The following is an 18,056-nucleotide window of genomic DNA, read 5'->3' on the forward strand; positions in this document are numbered from 1 at the left end:
CTGAGAAGTTGTGAAAGTGGTAGCTGTCAGCATTTTATTTAGGAATCTCAAGTGTTGACAAGAGTCCAGCTCCATGGATGAGGAAAGGGAAATTCAAGGCCAGGTACACCGAGGTCTACTAAACCATTGAGAAGATGCTGTTTCACTGTGTGCAGCAGAGTTAGACTTGGGGTTGTGTCCCTTTGGCTACCTCCTAGCTACGTGACCAGAGCCAGATACGGCAGAGCCTCAGGTGTCCTCACCCATGATTTGGGGGAAGAATACCGACCTTGCAAGGTTGTGAAGATCAAATAAGATAATGATCAGAATACATTTAGCACAGCTTTCCTGGGCAGAGCAGAGCTTAAATGTTCAGTATACGGCTGGAGATGTTACTTTGAGGAGGGCTCCTGCCAAGAATCTGAGCCCCACAGAGTTCTGCCTGAGGGATGGTCTATTTCAGACACGTGTCATTCTCACTTTTGACTGCGGCTCTTTCTGGACATGCCCATGAAAAGAATGTGTGTTTGCCAGTTAGATGAGGCTCCTGTGGAGAAGCCCCACCCCAGCCCATTCCTGAGGAGTCTGAGCTTGGAGTTTGGCAATTCCTTGGAATGCTGGGCCAGAGCTGGGGAGCAGAGCTGCAGGCTTAGCCAGCGCAGAGTTCTTGGATTGTGGAGAGAGACATTTGAGGGTAGAGGGAGGATGTTGTAGAATGCTGCAAAATACAGATAAGCTCAAACTCAAAAAGATAATCCCCAGTGATTATGATCACTCAGAGATAACCACACTTATATTTTAGTATCTATCCATTCACATTTTGTTATTGTTGTTGTTATGTGTCTTAGTTCAGGCTGCTATAACAAAGTACCAAAGACTGGGTGGCTTATAAGCAACAGAAATTTTTTCTCACAGTTCTGGAGGTTGGAAGTCTGAGATCAGGGTTCCAGCATCGTCTGGTTCTGGTGAGGATCCACATTGCAAACTGCCGACATCTCGTTGTATCCTCACATAGAAAGAGAACCAATGTGATGGTATTTGGAGGTGGGGCCTTTGGGAGGTAATTAGGTCACGAGGTTGGAACCCTCTTGAATTAGTGCCACTCTTGAAATGCCTTTAGACAGCAGTACTCTTTTCCCAAAGGAAGTTTGAGAAAACATAATAATTTTTGTCTAGTGCTCACTCTGAGGCAGACCCTATTTAAGGAATTAATTGTATTAACTATTTTAATCCTCACGATGACCCCATAAGGTAGAACTGTTATTGGCCCTGTTTTACAGATGAGAAAACCGAGACACAGAGCAGTTAAGCAATTTGCTCAAGGTCACGCAGCTCCTATATGACAGAACCAGCAGTCGAGCCCAGGTTGTCTGATTCTGGGTTGTGCACTATTAACCATAAGGAATATTGCCTCCTTTGGTTAAATCCCAAAGCGAGGAGAAGTTGTTTATATGGGAAAGCACGGCCGACTCCAGGAACACTTGGGTCCTCATGGCACAGGGCCTAAGTTAAAGGGTACCTGGGTGAAAACAGGAGGAGGCAAGTCATTTGTTCAACGAATACAGTATCTCCCATCTGTCCCTTCCGTGAACTGCCAAGTGCTCAGGAGGGAGTGAGGGTGGAAAGCGAGAGTCATCCCTGCTCTCTTCGAATTAGTGGCATTTAAGTTTCTGAAATGCTTGATTTCTGAGCTCTAAAGGGTACTTAGGGAGCTTCTAGTCCACAGCCCTCGTTTTACAGACAAGGATCAGCGACCCAAGGACGGAAGGCGTTTGCCCAGCAAGCTAGTGGCAGTGCCGGGAACCAGAAGCCACATCTCCAGCCCAGTGCAGGACCGTGATAGCAAGCTCTTAGTTTCCATTGCCACATTCCACACCAGCTAGGGGTGAGAAGGCTCATTTTCTCCTAGACGGGGGCTTTGACCATCCTGGGCACTGAATGGCTGCCTGGTGATGGATAGATGACAATAGTTAGATATCATGCATATGGCCTGCTTTACGTATTGCATGATCACAGCCACATTTGTATCGTGAATTATTCCAACCTGCTTCATCAAGAGATGGATTTCAACCCCTCAGAGGCTTTCTTGGGGACTACAAGAGCAGGTTTGTTCTGTGATCCCAGAGAGCAGCGCTGGGACTGGTGAGACTGGGGGAGTCTAGCACTTACCCATTTAATAAATAAGTTTAGAATGCCTTTTCTATGCCAGGGAGAGTGCTCAGGAAAGAGTGACAGTCCAGCAGACAGCAAGGGTGGCAGATGTGGAAACATGTCCAGTAAAATGGAACAGGTACTGTGAGAGAAGCAGGTACAGCAGCCAGAGGGGGCACAAAACAGGGACAATGCCTTCTGCCTGAGAACAAGACTTTAAGGAGGTGCCAGCTCTGGGCTACGTCTGGAAAGATGAGTGTGGATTTGCCAGGCAGATGGTTGAGCATTCCTGGCTGAGGGAACAGAGCACAGTGGTGTGAAAAGTCCACAGTTTTTGTGTCCAAAAAGTATTTAGGTGTGGAGCATGTGGTCAACTTGGGGGGAACCCAGGTGTAAGATAAAGATGGGATGCTGATCCCCAGGGGCCTTGTGGGTTCTGCCCAGGAGCTAGAACTCGACCCTGAAGATGTGGGGACTTGGGAAGCTCACGAGGAAGAATGAGCAGCTCATCTTTGCAATCTAGAAAGCTCACTGGACTGTAAGCCCAGAGAACAGACTAGAAGGGGGACTGGAGGCCAGGAGACAGGGGCACGAGATGAGGACCAGAACATAGTGTGGCAGTGGGGATGGACATGCAAAGACAGAGAAGAGGCCAGATGTGGGAACAGTCAAAGAGGTGCAGTCAGCGTGACTTGGTTGTTAGGGGGACATGGGGAGGAGGGGCAAGGTGATGCTGAGGAGGGCAGTGACAGCTGACACGCATGGATTACTTAGCTGTGTGCCAGGCGCAGTGCTTAGCACCCAACACAGGTTATCTCATCTCAGCCTCACCACAGGCGTTGTCCCTGTAAATACGCTGTCCTCACGTTAACAGCTGGGAAACTGGCTCAGAAAGGTGAGAACTTGCCCACAGTGACAGAGAACAAGTCGCGTAGCTGAGGTTTGCACCCAGGCAGTCTGCTTCCAGCTCCTGCTTTAGTTATTCTGGACCACAGTTGTTGGGATCTCTGGCTTCCGTCACTGGGTGAACGGGGGCACTGTCCTCTGCTGCCGGCCACATAGAGGAGGCAGAAGCGGGTAGGGTGCCCTGGTCTTATTGTCCCAAATTAGAGCTCCAGAGAAGCTGTCGGGAGGTATGCAGAAGCACTGGGAGCGGCTGAGCATGGCTTTGAAATAGCTTGCAGCGGCTTTGCGGCGGCACAGCTTTACTTTCTTTTCTGATGCTGTGGGAAAGGCTCTAGACTGGGAGTCAGACTAGTTTAGCCTCTGCTGCTTTTCAGCCACAGGACCCTAAGTAATAAGTCATTTCAAGTCCCTGGGCCCCCCCTTTACCTCCCTGCATAATAAGGTTGTTGGTCTGGTCTTCCTGTACATGAAAGTCACCTGGAGGGCTTGTTCAAACACATATTTCTGGGACCCACTCCTAGAGTTGTGATTCAGTCGGGCGGGGCTGGTAGGGCCTGGGAATTTGCATTTCTCGTCACTTTCTAGGGGATGCTGCTGCTCCTGGAGTGGGGACTGCACTTTAAGCACAACTGTCCTAGGTGCTCCCTCTGTCCCTTGAGCTTATGGCTCCATCCCCGTGGACAGGGACACACCAGGCAAATGGACACTCTCATATTAATACCATAGAACATTCAGTCTACAACATAGAGCGTCAAACCAGTGAAAGGGGCGGCACTTTGAAATGACAACAGGGTACAATTCACCCTGCCCTTCCATCTTCTTCTACTCTTGTTTAATCTTTCCCCATCACCGGTCACCCCAAGTCCAGATCCTTCGAATAACTTGTTTCACTGTGTGGTTTTGGGGATGGATATGTCAGTGGAGGAACCCCATATACCAGCTATTGTCAGGGCTAAGACACCTGCCCTGAACAGCCGATGGATTAAAAACACCCAGGATGGGCATAAACTCCTAGATCCTAGGGGCTCACCACCTTGAGAGATCAGACTCCTAATAGGGTAGGTAGCCAATAGGCTAAACTTCCACCTTGGTTTCAGTGGCCTGTGGCCTGAGCTTTGCCACTGGGGCAAGGCAAGGAAAATCTTCTCTCTCTTGCTCTCCACCAGAGCACTCATCTTGGCCCCCTTGGCCTTCAAGGGCATATAAGGGAATGTTTTTTTCCTGATCAAACTCCAGGCATGAGCAGCATCACGCCTCTCTGTGACCCTGTGCCAGAGATATGATGAAGAAATTCCAGGGAGACAAATGGAGATTACATGGAAATCAATAACGCACAGCTGGTGTTCTCTGCAGGCAACCGTTCAACTTTATTTCCTTTTCATTTTTCTCCCCATTCCCTGGGATCAGCTCCTTTAAGAGCTTGACACCAGCTAGACTTGTGTGATTAAGTGGTAAACTTAAGCTGGCTGCTGGAACCTTCTGTGTGTTTCTGCAGAAATGGGAAATTGATTGTTCAGGGCAACCAATGGGTCATGAGTCCTCTGGACCACTAAGAGCATGGGGACTGTTTAAAGGTATTTCTTGGAGTGGGCTTTTTTATGATTTCCCCTTAACACTTATAATTTGGGCTGCTTTCAGCTGCACATAATGATATGGAGATTCATTATCTCACATAACAAGAACCCTAGCAGAAGGACAACTGTGAGATTAATTAATTCAGTGGCTCAGCAACATTATCTGAGATTTGTATTCCTGCCATCTTTCTGCTTTGCCATACTCGGCATGTTCTCCTGAGGTTAAAGTTCCTCATTGTCTCAAGATGGCTGCTGTAGCTCCAGCTATCACCTGTAGAAACAAAAACCTGCAGGATGGATAACTGGACAAAAAAATCAGAGCTTTGTTAGGAAGGAGGACGGGGTTGGAGTGAGAAATGACCACCAGGCTTGCTCAATCTAGGAGTCAGTCCTTGTTCAGAAACATTTATCCTTTCTCCTCTGCCTAAGACTAATTAAGTACAGATATCTGGTCCCGGCATGATGAATCTTCCACAGTATGCCCTCAACTTATAATTCTCGGTTTTATTTCATACTGTTCTCTGTGTAGAGCCATCGGGCAGCCAAACAGGACCATTTCCTGTTGCCAGAATTTGCCACATTTCTACCTCCTTGCCTTTGCTTAATCTGTGTCCTGTGTCTGGAATACTCCTTGTCTCTCAACTCATGTCAAGGGAAAGGTATAGAAATGGAGCCTTGGGAGTTCCTTGGTGGTCTAGTGGTTAGGATTCAGTGTTTCTACTGCCGTGATCCTGGTTCAGTCCCTGGTTGGGGAACTGAGATCCCACAAGCCGTGCAGCATGGCCAAAAAAAAGAAGAAAAGAAATGGAGACTTTCTCTTCTCCTTCCCATCCCTATCTTTTAGAAAGTCTTTTTAATACAAAGTAAAATACAAGATACGGAAAACCACACAAAACAACTTCAAACTTAATGAATTATTATGGTGACTTTCCTTGCAGTGACCACCTGCCAGAAAATAGAACATTGCCAGTCCCTCCAGAAACCCTTCTTGTGCCCAATTCAATCATCATTCCCTTTCGCTCCCTAATAGTAACCTTACTTTTACATCAGTCACTTCCCTTCATTTAAAAAATAGATTCATCACACCACTGTGCATCCCTAGCAGTTTAGTATTACCCATTTTTAAACATGATGTTTTTATAGTCTGTTTTAATCTACAGGTTTCCACTCCAGTCCTTTCTTTTACTTATAATTTATCTATTAAGAACCCTGGCTGGTCAAGTTTCCAACAGTCTAGATTTTGCTGATTGCACATTCGTGGCTCAAGTTATCATGCTTATCAGTTTTCTTTATTTTCTGCAAATCAACAGCTGGATCCAGAGCCTCAGTCAGACTGATGTTGATCCCTCTGGCAAGAATACAGGTGATATTATGCTTCTTTGTCAGGAAGCACATAAAGTCTCTTGGTATTCTGATTCTATCATTTCTTCTTCATTTATTCGTTGGAAGTCTCTTCAAGTTGGATCCCGAGTCCTATGGCATGCCGCACTAATCTTTGATAGCTTCCTTTCTCTCTGCTATATAATGATGTTTCAGATTCATCTGGCACATTTCCTCGCTTGGACCTAGAATCAGTCATTTCTCAAAGAAGCCCTTTGATTTCTTTTAGTGGGGAATGATATTTTAAGACCATTATATGGAGACTAGAGATGCTCTTTGCCACTGGACTTGCTCCTGACCTTTTCATTGGACAGCGGTGGAAGATTATAAATAAGTTTATATTTATATTTTATTTACATTTAATGATAAAATACCCAATGACATTGGAAATATATGTTTAATTTAAATTCAAGATTCTAGAGGTATTTTTTCTTCTTCTTTTTCTCTACTACATCTGTTATCTCCTTTCTTTTTTTTTTTTTTTTTTTTTTTTCCGGTACGTGCCTCTCCCGTTGCGGCCTCTCCCGTTGCGGAGCACAGGCTCCGGACGCGCAGGCTCAGTGGCCATGGCTCACGGGCCCCAGCCACTCCGCGGCATGTGGGATCTTCCCGGACCGGGGCACGAACCCGTGTCCCCTGCATCGGCAGGCGGACTCTCAACCACTACGCCACCAGGGAAGCCCTGTTATCTCCTTTCTTTATATCAAAAACCCAGGCTTTCAATAATATAAGAGATAGTAGAATAAGACTCTTTTTTCTCATCTCACATTATATACACAGCAATATCAGAATAATAATATTACTAAAATATGATTACTCTTGGGCTTCCCTGGTGGCGCAGTGGTTGAGAGTCCGCCTGCCGATGCAGGGGACACGGGTTCGTGCCCCGGTCCGGGAAGATCCCACATGCCACGGAGCAGCTAGGCCCGTGAGCCATGGCCACTGAGCCTGCGCGTCCGTAGCCTGTGCTCTGCAACGGGAGTGGCCACAACAGTAAGAGGCCCGAGTAGCACACACACACACACAAAATATATATATATATATATATATATGATTACTCAAAACACTAAAAAATCTTTTTTGCATATACACTCCCCATTCTCACCTCACTTTTTTTGTGTGTGTGGTACGCGGGCCTCTCACTGTTGTGGCCTCCCCGTTGCAGAGCACAGGCTACGGACGCGCAGGCTCAGTGGCCATGGCTCACGGGCCTAGCTGCTCCGTGGCATGTGGGATCTTCCCGGACCGGGGCACAAACCCGTGTCCCCTGCATTGGCAGGCGGACTCTCAACCACTGCGCCACCAGGGAAGCCCCTCACACCATTTTTTAAATAGTTGTCCTTTATCTGTATTATACTACCCTTTCCCCCTTCACTCTCACTTTATCTTAGTTCTGCAGGTAGCTATGTATTTAATGTTCACCATCAGCCCGTATGTTGATACCTCTCTAGTCAGATTGGTTGTCTGAAGCATGTTTTCTATTAGATTCCTTAGAAAGGGCTCATGGGAACAAGAACAATATTTCTTGAGTTCTTAAATGTTGATAACATTTGTGCCACAAATGTTTTGCTAGTTTTTATACCTAGTTTTGCTAGGTATAAAATTCTTGGTTCACATTTTCTTTCCTTGAGTGCCTTGAATATGTTAATTCCAGTTTCTTCTGACACAGAGTGTTACTGTCAGAAAGTCTGGTGATAATCTAATTTCCTTTGCCTTATGAGTACCTTGCCCCTTTTTTTTAGGCACCCAAAAGTATACTCCCTCCCCACCCCTTTCTTCCTTCTGTTCTCTCAGTAAATTTATTGGATTATGCCTTAGTATCGGTTGTCCTGGATTGAAATTCTTAGTTATGCAATTTGCTTTTTCAATATGTACTTTCAAATCTTTTTTCTTAAATTTTAGGAAATTTTTCTTGAATTACAGTTTTAGTATTTTTTCTGTTATCTTGTGGTTTTCTTCTTCAGAGACTCCTCTTATATATATGCTAGATCTTTTTTGCTTATCTTCATTATTTTTCACTTTCTCCTTATTCTTTTTAAAAAATTTCTTCTTGACTTAAAATTTTTATTCTTTTTACCTATTGGAGGCATTAACTGATACGGGGTTTTTTTGTTTGTTCTTTGTTTCTTCTAGTTTAGTGTTCATTTCTGAAATGATTTCTTCTTTTATTGCTAATTCTTTTCTGGTTTGTTACCTCATTTCTGAGTCTTTCTAATTCTAATTTATGTTATTCTTTCATATCTTGGAGCATTTTGTTAATGTCTTTCAAGCTTGTTTTGAAATACTAGGTTACAGTTTTGACCTATTTTATGAGCATGTCTTTCAAGCATGCTTTCATTGCTCATAGGAATACTATCCTTCTTCCTGTTCTTTTTCAGATAATAATTTAGCATAAGATTTGACATCAGTACTTTGCCGTTGTTCATTTTTTGGTGAAATTTATTTTCTTGAACTTTCATAAAAAGGTGGGGTTTAGGAAAGCTTTTCTAACTTCATGGAGCTTCCTGTTCTCCCTCCCTCTCTCTCCCTGTCTCTCTCTCTCTTTTTTTGGTGTGTAATGTTTAAAAAATATGGTGGCTTGACTTCCCTGGCAGTCCAGTGGTTAAGACTCTGCACTTCCACTGCAGGGGCATGGATTTGATCCCTGGTCAGGGAACTAAGATCCCGCATGGTGCATGGTGTGGCCAAAAATAAATAAATAAATAAACAAGCAAATAAATAAAATGGGGATAGTTAATACCACCCACATCTCATAGGTTTATCATAAGGCCTAAGTAAAATAAAAATAAATAAATAGATAAGCAAAAATATGGTGGCTTGCTTTCTTAGATTTCCTGGCTCTGTTTCCTTCTCCCACTTGTATCTGAAACTCCTCTTTCCTCTATCTCCATCGTTCCTGTCCTGTTCAATTTGGACTTCACTCAGCAGTTTCTCCTCAGTGCAGATGTTGATCTGCCCTGGCAGATCAGCTTCAAGAGTTCATAGGGGCTGGGCTGCTCCAGCCCTATCAGACCTGCTTACTGTGGCCCTCCTGTACTCATCTGTTACTAGACTGGGCAAGAACCCTCCAAGTTTTAGCTGCTGTTCTCACACTGATGTATTGTGCTTCCCCAGTGAATGCCCATTGGCTGTATGGTATCCTCTCTAGGACTAGCAGCCACTGCTCCCATTGCTTCTTTTTATCCCCCTGTACAGACACCAATAACATGTAAGACTAGTGCTTATTGGTGTCTTGTTCTCACTCACCTATTTGTATTTTAGGGTTCATGGGGATGCCTTGTGAGCTAATCTGGTTGTAATTGTTGTTCCATGGGTTTTGTTATCTATTTGCTTTGTGCAATTATGTGGGGATTCAGAGATAGTGGAAGAACCGTGCCACCTCTACTGCCATCTTTCTTCATCACGTTAATTCCTCCAGTGCCTCTGAGAGACATAGTAGATGCTCATAAATGTTGAGGTTATGCAGGGAATTGTTCCTGTTGGCAGAAGAAATATTTACCTGGAGGTATTTGTTTTATGCAGCCCTTTTGTTAGTAAAATTTCTGTGGAGTGTTTTTTTTCTGTCTTCAGACAACTTTTATTAACTAAACGGGATAACATCCAGTCAGGAATTATTTACTGGCATCAATGCCTCTTTGAAAAATGTCCATAACCCTAGGAAGACAAATACATTTTTATGTCAGATGGTGATTCTCATTGGTTGATAATGACTTTCTGAAGCCTTATGTTTAAGAAGGAGTCTAAGACCACATCACAGCTCTCCAGGTTTATAAGTTAGGGTGCTTTCGGCTGCAAGTAACAGGTCAATTCAAAATAACTGAAACAGTAAGAGGGTTTAATATATTGCAATAACAAGGAGTCCAGGGTTCAGGCTGCTTCAGAGCTAGTTAGTTTAACAGCTCAAAGATGTCATCAGAGACGTGTTTCTTTCCATCTTTCTTTTCTTTCAGCCTCAGTATGTCTGTTTTTTTTCCCCTCAGAGATACAAGATTCCTACAGGAGCTCCTGCCAGGAGCAGAGAAGAGAGTGTTTTCTGCCTGTCACCTTTTAATCAGTGAGGAAATCCTTCCCCAACCCCTGCCTCTAACCCCAACAGACTCCCTCAATTGGTTCTATCCTTGAACCAATCCTTAGTAAGGAAAATGGGACCACCAAGATTGGCCCAGACTCACCAAGATAGATTCCTCAATTATATGAAGGAAATATGGTAACTATAACAAAATTAGGGCTCTGCCAGCATGGCATAAGGGGAAAAAGGCTCTTAGATAAGCAGCTGCAGTGCTTGCTACCATGAGATGTTCATGATTAATTAACTAGTCTATCACGGGCATAGGACAGAGATGCTGGTGTCCTGGCCTGTATTTGTTACACCTGGCGTGACCCTTTACAATCTACAAAAATGCTTTCTCATCTCTTTTCTCTACTGTTGGTCTAAACTACCCTTGATCTAAACAGATCAAGGATTATAAATCATCCTTATTTGATAGTAGTGACACTGATGCCCAGAGAGGCAAATTGCCCCACACAGCCAGGAAATGACAGAGCAGGGCTTCCAGACTACAGATCCAATGTGCCTTCTACCTTCTCATACTTTCCTACTCTTGTTACTGGCTGAAAACCAGGTTCCTTTTCCACAGGCAGGAAAGAGCCACTAAAAGGGAACCTGGGAGGTTACCAAGGCTAGGCCTTGTCAGTGTTACAGTCTAGTCAAGACCTTGCCCTACAGGAAACCTTTGTTTCTTCTTCTTTTTTAAAATAACAGCTGTACTAGGGTATAATTTAATAAATTTACCATAGCATACCATACCATAAAGTTTGCCATTTTAAAGTGTATGTTTTAGTGGCTTTAGTATAGCCACAGAGTTGTGCATCCACCGCCACCAAAGCCTTCATTTCTTAGTAACCTTTGCCTCTGGAGTGGGTCGGTTGACAGAGGAAGAGCCTTATGATGGCTCCCTGAGGTCTCTGAGCTACTTGTTTTTCATGGGTAACAAATGCAGATTCCTGAAGGGGTTCTGAAGGCTCCTTGCATGAATGATGCCTGGCTGTGCAAGGGAGTGGGGCAGGTTGGGGAGAGTGTGGAACACACCCCCTCTAGTGGGGCCTCTGCTGGTTGCTTAGCTGCTGTCAAGAGCGGCTATGCTGGGTTGCCAGGTCTTCCGGTTACGTAAGAGAAGCTGGACATTTGGATCTTTCAGAGAACTTTCTGGATTTCTGGTGGTTGTCAACATATGGTTTTGTCTTTAAAAAGCACTGTGTGTGGTCCCTTGTATTGTAGATTGGAGGTGACCTTAGACCTCTAGTTTGAGACCTCTTTTCTTTGACTGTTGTCTCATTTAATCTATTTTCCTTTTTTAACTCATGTCTTTCATCTACTTATTATTTCATATCACCAAGTGAGTGAGGTTTTCCTTGTGGGTCACAAGAACCAGCCAGGTACCAGGTAAGCCCTTAGAAGTTCCATTAGCTGAACGTAATTGTGTTCTTAAATGTTAGGAGTAAACAGTCCCATGAGAGAGGGAGGGTTTGTGATGATCTGGTTCTCGTATTTGTCTTCAAACACTGTCACACTGTTTGGATGAGGTGGCTTGGTTTCTGCCCTTGTTTAATAGTCAGCCACTGATGTTTTTGATGTTAACACTTCTATGTGGGCTTCAACAGCTGTCTCCCCAAACCCAGCTGCTCACACCATCCCCGCCCATCTTATCTTGCACCCTAGCAGAGGAAAGAAATGATCGTATTTGACTGGGCAATGCTTTGCTATTTCACCTCTTTGTGGTTTTTACACTAACCCTGTGAAGTTGTCACTCCCATTTTATATGTGTAGAAACTGAGGCCCAGAGAGGTTCAGCAAATGCCCAAAGCCTCTCATCTGGCCACTTACAGAGTCAGTTTTGAATCCTGTCTGCTGACTTCAAAACCAATGTTTTGTTGACTTCTTTATGCTTTCTTGCCCTTATGATTGTACTTTTATCTGAGTGAAGCTGCCTGACGCTAAATCTTTAAGTTGAATTTTAGAGGTTAGCAAACCTCACTTCATCTCTGCCTTCCTAATGTTTTCTATTTTTTAAAGCATGTTTGTATTAGGACTCTGAGTTGCAAGTGACAGAAACTCTTCTCAAACTGGCTTAAGCGAAAAAGGGAATTTATTGGATTATGTAACTGAAAAGACTAGGGATGCACTGCCTTCAGGCGTGGCTGAATCCTGGGGCTTCAGTGTCTTCAGTAATCTATGCTTGATGCTGGTTGCTTCTCCTCAGACTGGCTCACGCCCCTCATGGCGGCAGGAGGCCTTTGACAGCTCCAGCAGCAGGAGAAAGGCCCTTTCCCGATCCTTGTACTCATAGTCCCTGAGCCAACCTCCTGTGTCCACTCTGGTTTATGACTTATCTCTAAACCTTTGTTCGTAGTCAGGAGGAAACCATACTCTGGTATATGAGTCAAGTCGTCACTCGTGGAACTGAGGGGGAGGCCAGCTCCCTAAACCTCATGCACTGACAGTGGGGGAGGGCTGGTTCCCCAAGGTCAGCGTGTAGCTTCTACAAAAGCAAAGGAATGAAGATTGGGAGGGCAGTTGCCTGCTTTTGTATTTAAAACAGCAGATATTTTAATGTTCATTAAGTGTGCTTAGGACCAAAAAACACTATGGATAAGAATCGGGCTTTCCAAGAAAAAAGGGCCAAATACAGAATTTTAATAGCCCTTCAAAAACAGGTAATATGTTATAAGCAATTCACATATACTCTTAAAAAAATAAAAGGACCATTGGGACATTTGCCAAACCCATACCTTTCATAATAGAAAAAGAAAGGGCAAGCTTTATTTTCCCATGAGTAACTAATATGTGTACAATACAGATTTCCTAGGGTCTTAACACAGCTTCCTAGCAGAGCAGTGCTTCATTTCTCTGGCATTATTAGGGAGTGAGGTTTTGTGGATGAGTGGATTTTACAGATATGTTTTGTGCTTTTAAGATTTAAATCTGTAAAAGGTGTATTTCGTAAAACACTTCTTTGTACCAACAGAAGATGCTGATACATGAACATAAATAAACGTTTTCTAAGCCATTTTGCTCCACGCTTCCAGAAGTTAGGGTATATGTCAGTACGTATGAGAATCCACAGAATAAACATGACCCTTCTTTGCTGGACATGATTTAGTAGTGGTGGAGATCGGGGGGATGACAATACTTATATGAAAATAACTGTGAGTACATTATGGAATAGAAGGCTAAATTCTTAGGAGTTTTTCAGAAGAAACCTGAGTTGATTCAGTTGCTAGCTGGAGTTCATCTTCCCTCCCTACCTATCCATTTCTCCCATTCATGTCCATGTGCCTTTAGGGAGAAGTAGACCTCTAATGCATTCAGAGGCTACTTAGGCTCTTTGCCTCTTCACCAGTACCTCTAAGCTGCTTTTTGCTTCTTCAGTGTGTATTGTCTTGAGCTGTTCTTCATCACTGCTTGGTCTCAGGAATAATTGAGCATTGCCAGGAGAGACCAGACAGTCAAACTTTTAAAAATGAATAACATTGAAATTCACACATATACCTAAATTCATAGACTTGGCAAGACCGGAGTTCTGTTATTTTTCTATAAAATAAATCCAAGTGCTATGGGACTTGTTCAGTGTGGACCCATACTGGGAAGAGATTGGTGAAGGCTTTGGGACTCTGACCACCAGTGCCCTGGCTGTTCATGACTATTCAAAACTCATAGTTTTTATCATGAAGCTGAATAATTGTTGTTCCCCAGTGAGGCCTGCCTCTGTCATATTTGATGACAATCCAAAAGTGCAATTGTTATTTCTCTTGGATGGTAGTTTTTTAGACTTTATTTAGTTCAGAAACCTTTTTTGTTTTACTTTTTATTTTGAAATAATTTTAGATTTACCCAAAAAAAGTTGCAAAAATAATCCTTTGTACCCTTCACCCAGCTTCCCCGAATGTTAACATCTTTCACAACCATAGTACACTTATCTAGACCATGAAACAGTATAAACCAATCTATAGACCTTATTTGAACCTTGCCCACTAATGTCCTTTTTTCTGTTTCCAGATCCCACATTACATTTAGCTGTCACATCTCCTTAGTCTCCTCCAATCTGTGGCGTTTCCTCAGTCTTTTTGTTTTTCGTGACCTTGACACTTTTGAAAAGAATAGCCAATTATTTTGTAGAATGTCCCCCAGTTTGGGTTTGTCTGATGTTTTCTCATGATTAGTTTGATGCATTTGAGCAAAAGTACCACAGAAGTGACATGTGCTTTTCTTGGGGCATCGTATCAGAGGTACAGGATGTCTTATTACCAGTGATGTTAAGATCATGTAGGCCAGGTTCCTCTAGGGTAAATTACTATTTTCCCCTTTGCAATTAATGAGTCTCTTGTAGGGAAATACTTTGAGACTATGTGAATGTCCAGTTTGGGACATTTTTCTTCAAGGGATGTTTTATGTGAAAGTCTAGCATAGAAAACAGGTAGAAGTGACCTGTTTTTAATGAAGTGGACATGGGATGGGGGCAGCAGCCCAGGAGCCTCTTCCCCTCTGCCTCTCAGACACTACCCCTGAGCCCACTCTGTTGAACCCCTAAGCATCTCTGGCTGCTCTTTGAAAATCATGGCTCTGGTTTTGGCTTTTGGTTTTTACAATATGTACACATTGTATAAGCCCCTGCACTCAAAATATTCTGCAAGATGGTATTGTTTCAAATTGAAATTAGCCAAGTTACATTGAACTTAACATGAAGTATCAGCAAACATATATGTAGCACCTCTGTGTAACAGTCACTGTTCTAAATCTAGGGAATAGAAAAATCATAAAACACAGTCCCTACCCATTAATCGTGCATCTTTTCCTTCAGAACAGAGAGGACTTTATAATCTAGACCCAAGAAAGAACTGTGAAAGGAGGAAACAAACACACAAAAAATAGGCTTTTTGGTGAGGGAAAGATACTTGAGGATTTGGGGTTTGTGTTTTGAGCGAGTGCAGAGGCCACTGTGACCTAACTAGCCATCAGACCTTGGTCATAAGCAGTACTTTCCCTCTGAGAAGCATATGTACTTTAGTTGGGAAAAAAAAAAAAAAGAGAAAGAGAGACAGTTCTAACCACTCCTGCCCAAAAAAGAGCCACTGTTTGGTCTTTTGATTCTTTTTCCCATATTTGAAAGACTCCAAATTCTCGTCCTTCATGGATGAGGTGTTTTAGCTGTCCATAATTACATTATTATTCCAGACACTGTCGGAACGCTTCTTGCTGAGGAGGGAGGATTAAGCCGAGGAGGCTGGAGTGAGCGTGTAGCCTGTCAGCTGCCCCTCGCCTGGCAAAGGAGATTATGCCTCCGAAACGGAGGTTTCTGGCTGAGCCTTTGTTACTTAATTAGTCTCCTGTCTCTTTTCCCTTCGTGACAGTGGCAGGATCCAGGACGCACACCCTTTTAGACGAAAGCAAATGCCTCTAACGAAGTTTTCTAATCGTTCCTTTTCAACAAATCCGAAAATTGTCAAAACCACTCTAGTCACTGGGAATTCAAGGGTGGAAAATAAGTTTTAAAGGCATATGTTTCTCAAGGGAGGAAAGTAGCAAATACCATCTCTTTAAATTCTGTTTAACATGAAGCCTTTATTGACTGCTGTTGATGGTTCTGCACGGTTCATTGCTCTTTTGAGTGAATATTTAGCTTCTTCACCAAGTCAGTGCGGCCTTGTGGATCTGTAAGTTTAGATGCTGATCACCACCAGAAGTCAATGTAAAAAAAAGGTTACAGTTTAATTAAGTGGTAATAGATCTTATGCAGTATCAGGTTAAAGGGAATGTATAAATACTGCTTTATGAACCAGCTTCTGCAGAAAATAGACACCGGTTGCTCTCTCCCCTCTCTGTCTCATAGGATGAGTTACGGGATGGCCCCATTAACTGCACTGGAATGTGAGGTGGGGTGGAGGGGGTGACCCATTATTAAGCAGCCGCATCCAGCCAATCAGCCTTAACGAATTTGACTTCAGAGGTCAGTAAGGATCCCCAACACTGTTAATTTTATTTTATGAGGCACCATTGAAACACACCAACTCATGCCTTGTCTTTGGTTTTTGATGGAAAAAAGGAAGAGATGAAGTTTTGAAGGGTCCTTATAGATTTGCCCTAAAGAGCAAGCATTAGTTCAACCTGAGCATGTCACAAGTTGGGGACCTGGGAAACGAAGGCCCAGAAGGAGAAGGACCTGGCTCTCGGCGCTGTCCGGCAGTGTCACATGCTGCTGGTGCAGTCAGGGACCTCAGGGAGTTTACTCAGAACCTAAAATCCCTGACCTCTGGGCTCTTCAGGAGTTGAGGCCCTTGGGCACCGGAGTTCGCCCATTCCTCAGCTCTGTGTTCAGTGCCTAGGGAAAAAGTGTTCTGTTGCCCTTCTCCCACAGGCCAAGTAGGGCCCTGGCAAGAGTTTTATTCTTCCAACCTGAGGCATGTGGCTCCCTCCACCTTGGTAGACCAGAAAGCCCTGGACTCAGAGTCATGCCCTCTGTGAACAACACCTGAGGTAAATCACAAGCCCAGGTTAGGGGCCCTGCGTGGACTCTGCGGTTCCCTCAGCTTAGCAATGTTCACATTTTGTTATTGCTTATTTAATTGTTTGTCTCTCCTGCACAACTGAAAGCTCAGGATGGGAGATTACCCCCTACCTGGCTCGATGTGGTGCCCTCAGAGCCCGACATGGCACCTGGCACGTGGTGGACCCCTCGTGATTATTGTTCAAGAATGAATGAGGTCACCCCAGATCTGTGAGCCTGCATCTGCAAAATGGGGATAACTTGACCCCCTTCTACCGTCTACGGGGACAAGTAAGATAACATACCTGGAAGAGCCATGACATGCTACAGAAATGTGAAGAGATAGTTCACGTGAGTTACTGGTAGTAGTGTGACAGCACAGGCTGTAGCTGGATTGCATTTAGCTCCTAGAGATGAAAGACACCTCACATGTGTTCTTCTCCTCCCACCTTATAGATTAGGGAGGGCCCCAGAGAGGTTGATTTACCTGCCAGCATCGTGCAGGGATTCCGAAGCTAAGCCAAGACCTGTTCCCAGGTTCCCTGATTCCTTCCCCTCAGCTCAGTGCTCCAAGTCTTCACTCCTGCTGGAGAAGCTGTGGAGTATTTAATTGGCTAGTCTGTGATGTGCAGCATGTCAGAGCTCATTACTGTGGTGGGGCTTGCGGGTGTCCCTCTCCAGAGCCAGCCCCTGTTGTAGTTCAGCGGCCCCAGTTAACTTCAAAACTCGAGGCAGCCCAGCTGTGCAGGTGTCCCAGATCCCCCAGGGCCCTGAAGATGCGCCGTCCTCCACCTCAGCCTGACTTGCTGCCCTTTCCCTGAGCTCCTTGTTGATGCCGAACAGAAACATTTCCCAGTTAACAGGCACCAGATCATTCTGCTTGGCACTGAGCTGGGCTCCCAGCCAGAAGTCTTAGCAGGCTGGGGTGGTTACCTCCCCGAAGGCTGCATGCTCAGCGCCCCAGGCTGTCAGTGCAATGGGTAAGAGACAGGTGCAGTGGGATCCACCAGAATCAGGGATGAAGGCCTTCTCTGGACTAGGCTCTGTTTTTATTCCTTTATTTTAATGTTAACACTGGGAAAGGCAAAAGGAGGTTGGGGATTGGCCCAGATTCAAGAAAATGAAAAAGACATGGGAAGTAAATACGATGCAAAACCGTGATTCTATCTTGGTTTGAGAAAAAGATACCTATACAAGCGGTTTGGAGACAGACAATGGCAAGTGTTGGTGAGGATGTAGAGAAATTAGAACTTTTATTCAATGCTGGTGAGACTAAAATGGTACAGCTGCTTTGGAAAGTAGTCTGCAGTTCCTCCAGAAGTTAAACATAGAGTTACCATATGACCCGGCAATTCCTCTCCCAGATATATACCTAAAAGAAATGAAACATATGTTCACACAAAAACCTGTACATGAATGTTCATAGCAGCATTATTCATAGTAGACAAAAGGTGGAAACAACGCACATGCCTGTCAAATTATGAATGGATGTACAAAATTTGGTGCATCCTTACTATGGAATATT

The 18,056-nt window shown here is 44.1% G+C and overlaps 1 protein-coding gene across 6 annotated transcripts in view; it reads left to right on the top strand.

Moving 5' to 3' along the window:
• The window catches only part of GALNT10 (polypeptide N-acetylgalactosaminyltransferase 10), a 227,749-nt gene that overhangs the window by 59,838 nt on the left and 149,855 nt on the right, over nucleotides 1-18,056 (top strand). The window contains exon 1 of one of the 6 annotated variants that reach the window (XM_089909594.1): nucleotides 8,531-16,882. The exons of the other annotated variants lie outside the window; for them this stretch is intronic. Within the exon in view, the coding sequence (XP_089765720.1) occupies nucleotides 16,853-16,882 (30 nt within the window). The 5' untranslated portion in view covers nucleotides 8,531-16,852. Of the gene's footprint in view, nucleotides 1-8,530; nucleotides 16,883-18,056 lie in introns of those variants that run through there. 6 annotated transcript variants of the gene reach the window in all.

The sequence above is a fragment of the Delphinapterus leucas genome, chromosome 3 (assembly GCF_059928025.1).
Source record: "Delphinapterus leucas isolate spDelLeu-1000000601 "Yukka" chromosome 3, BTC_Dleu_Yukka2, whole genome shotgun sequence".
Taxonomy (NCBI): Eukaryota; Metazoa; Chordata; class Mammalia; order Artiodactyla; family Monodontidae; genus Delphinapterus; species Delphinapterus leucas.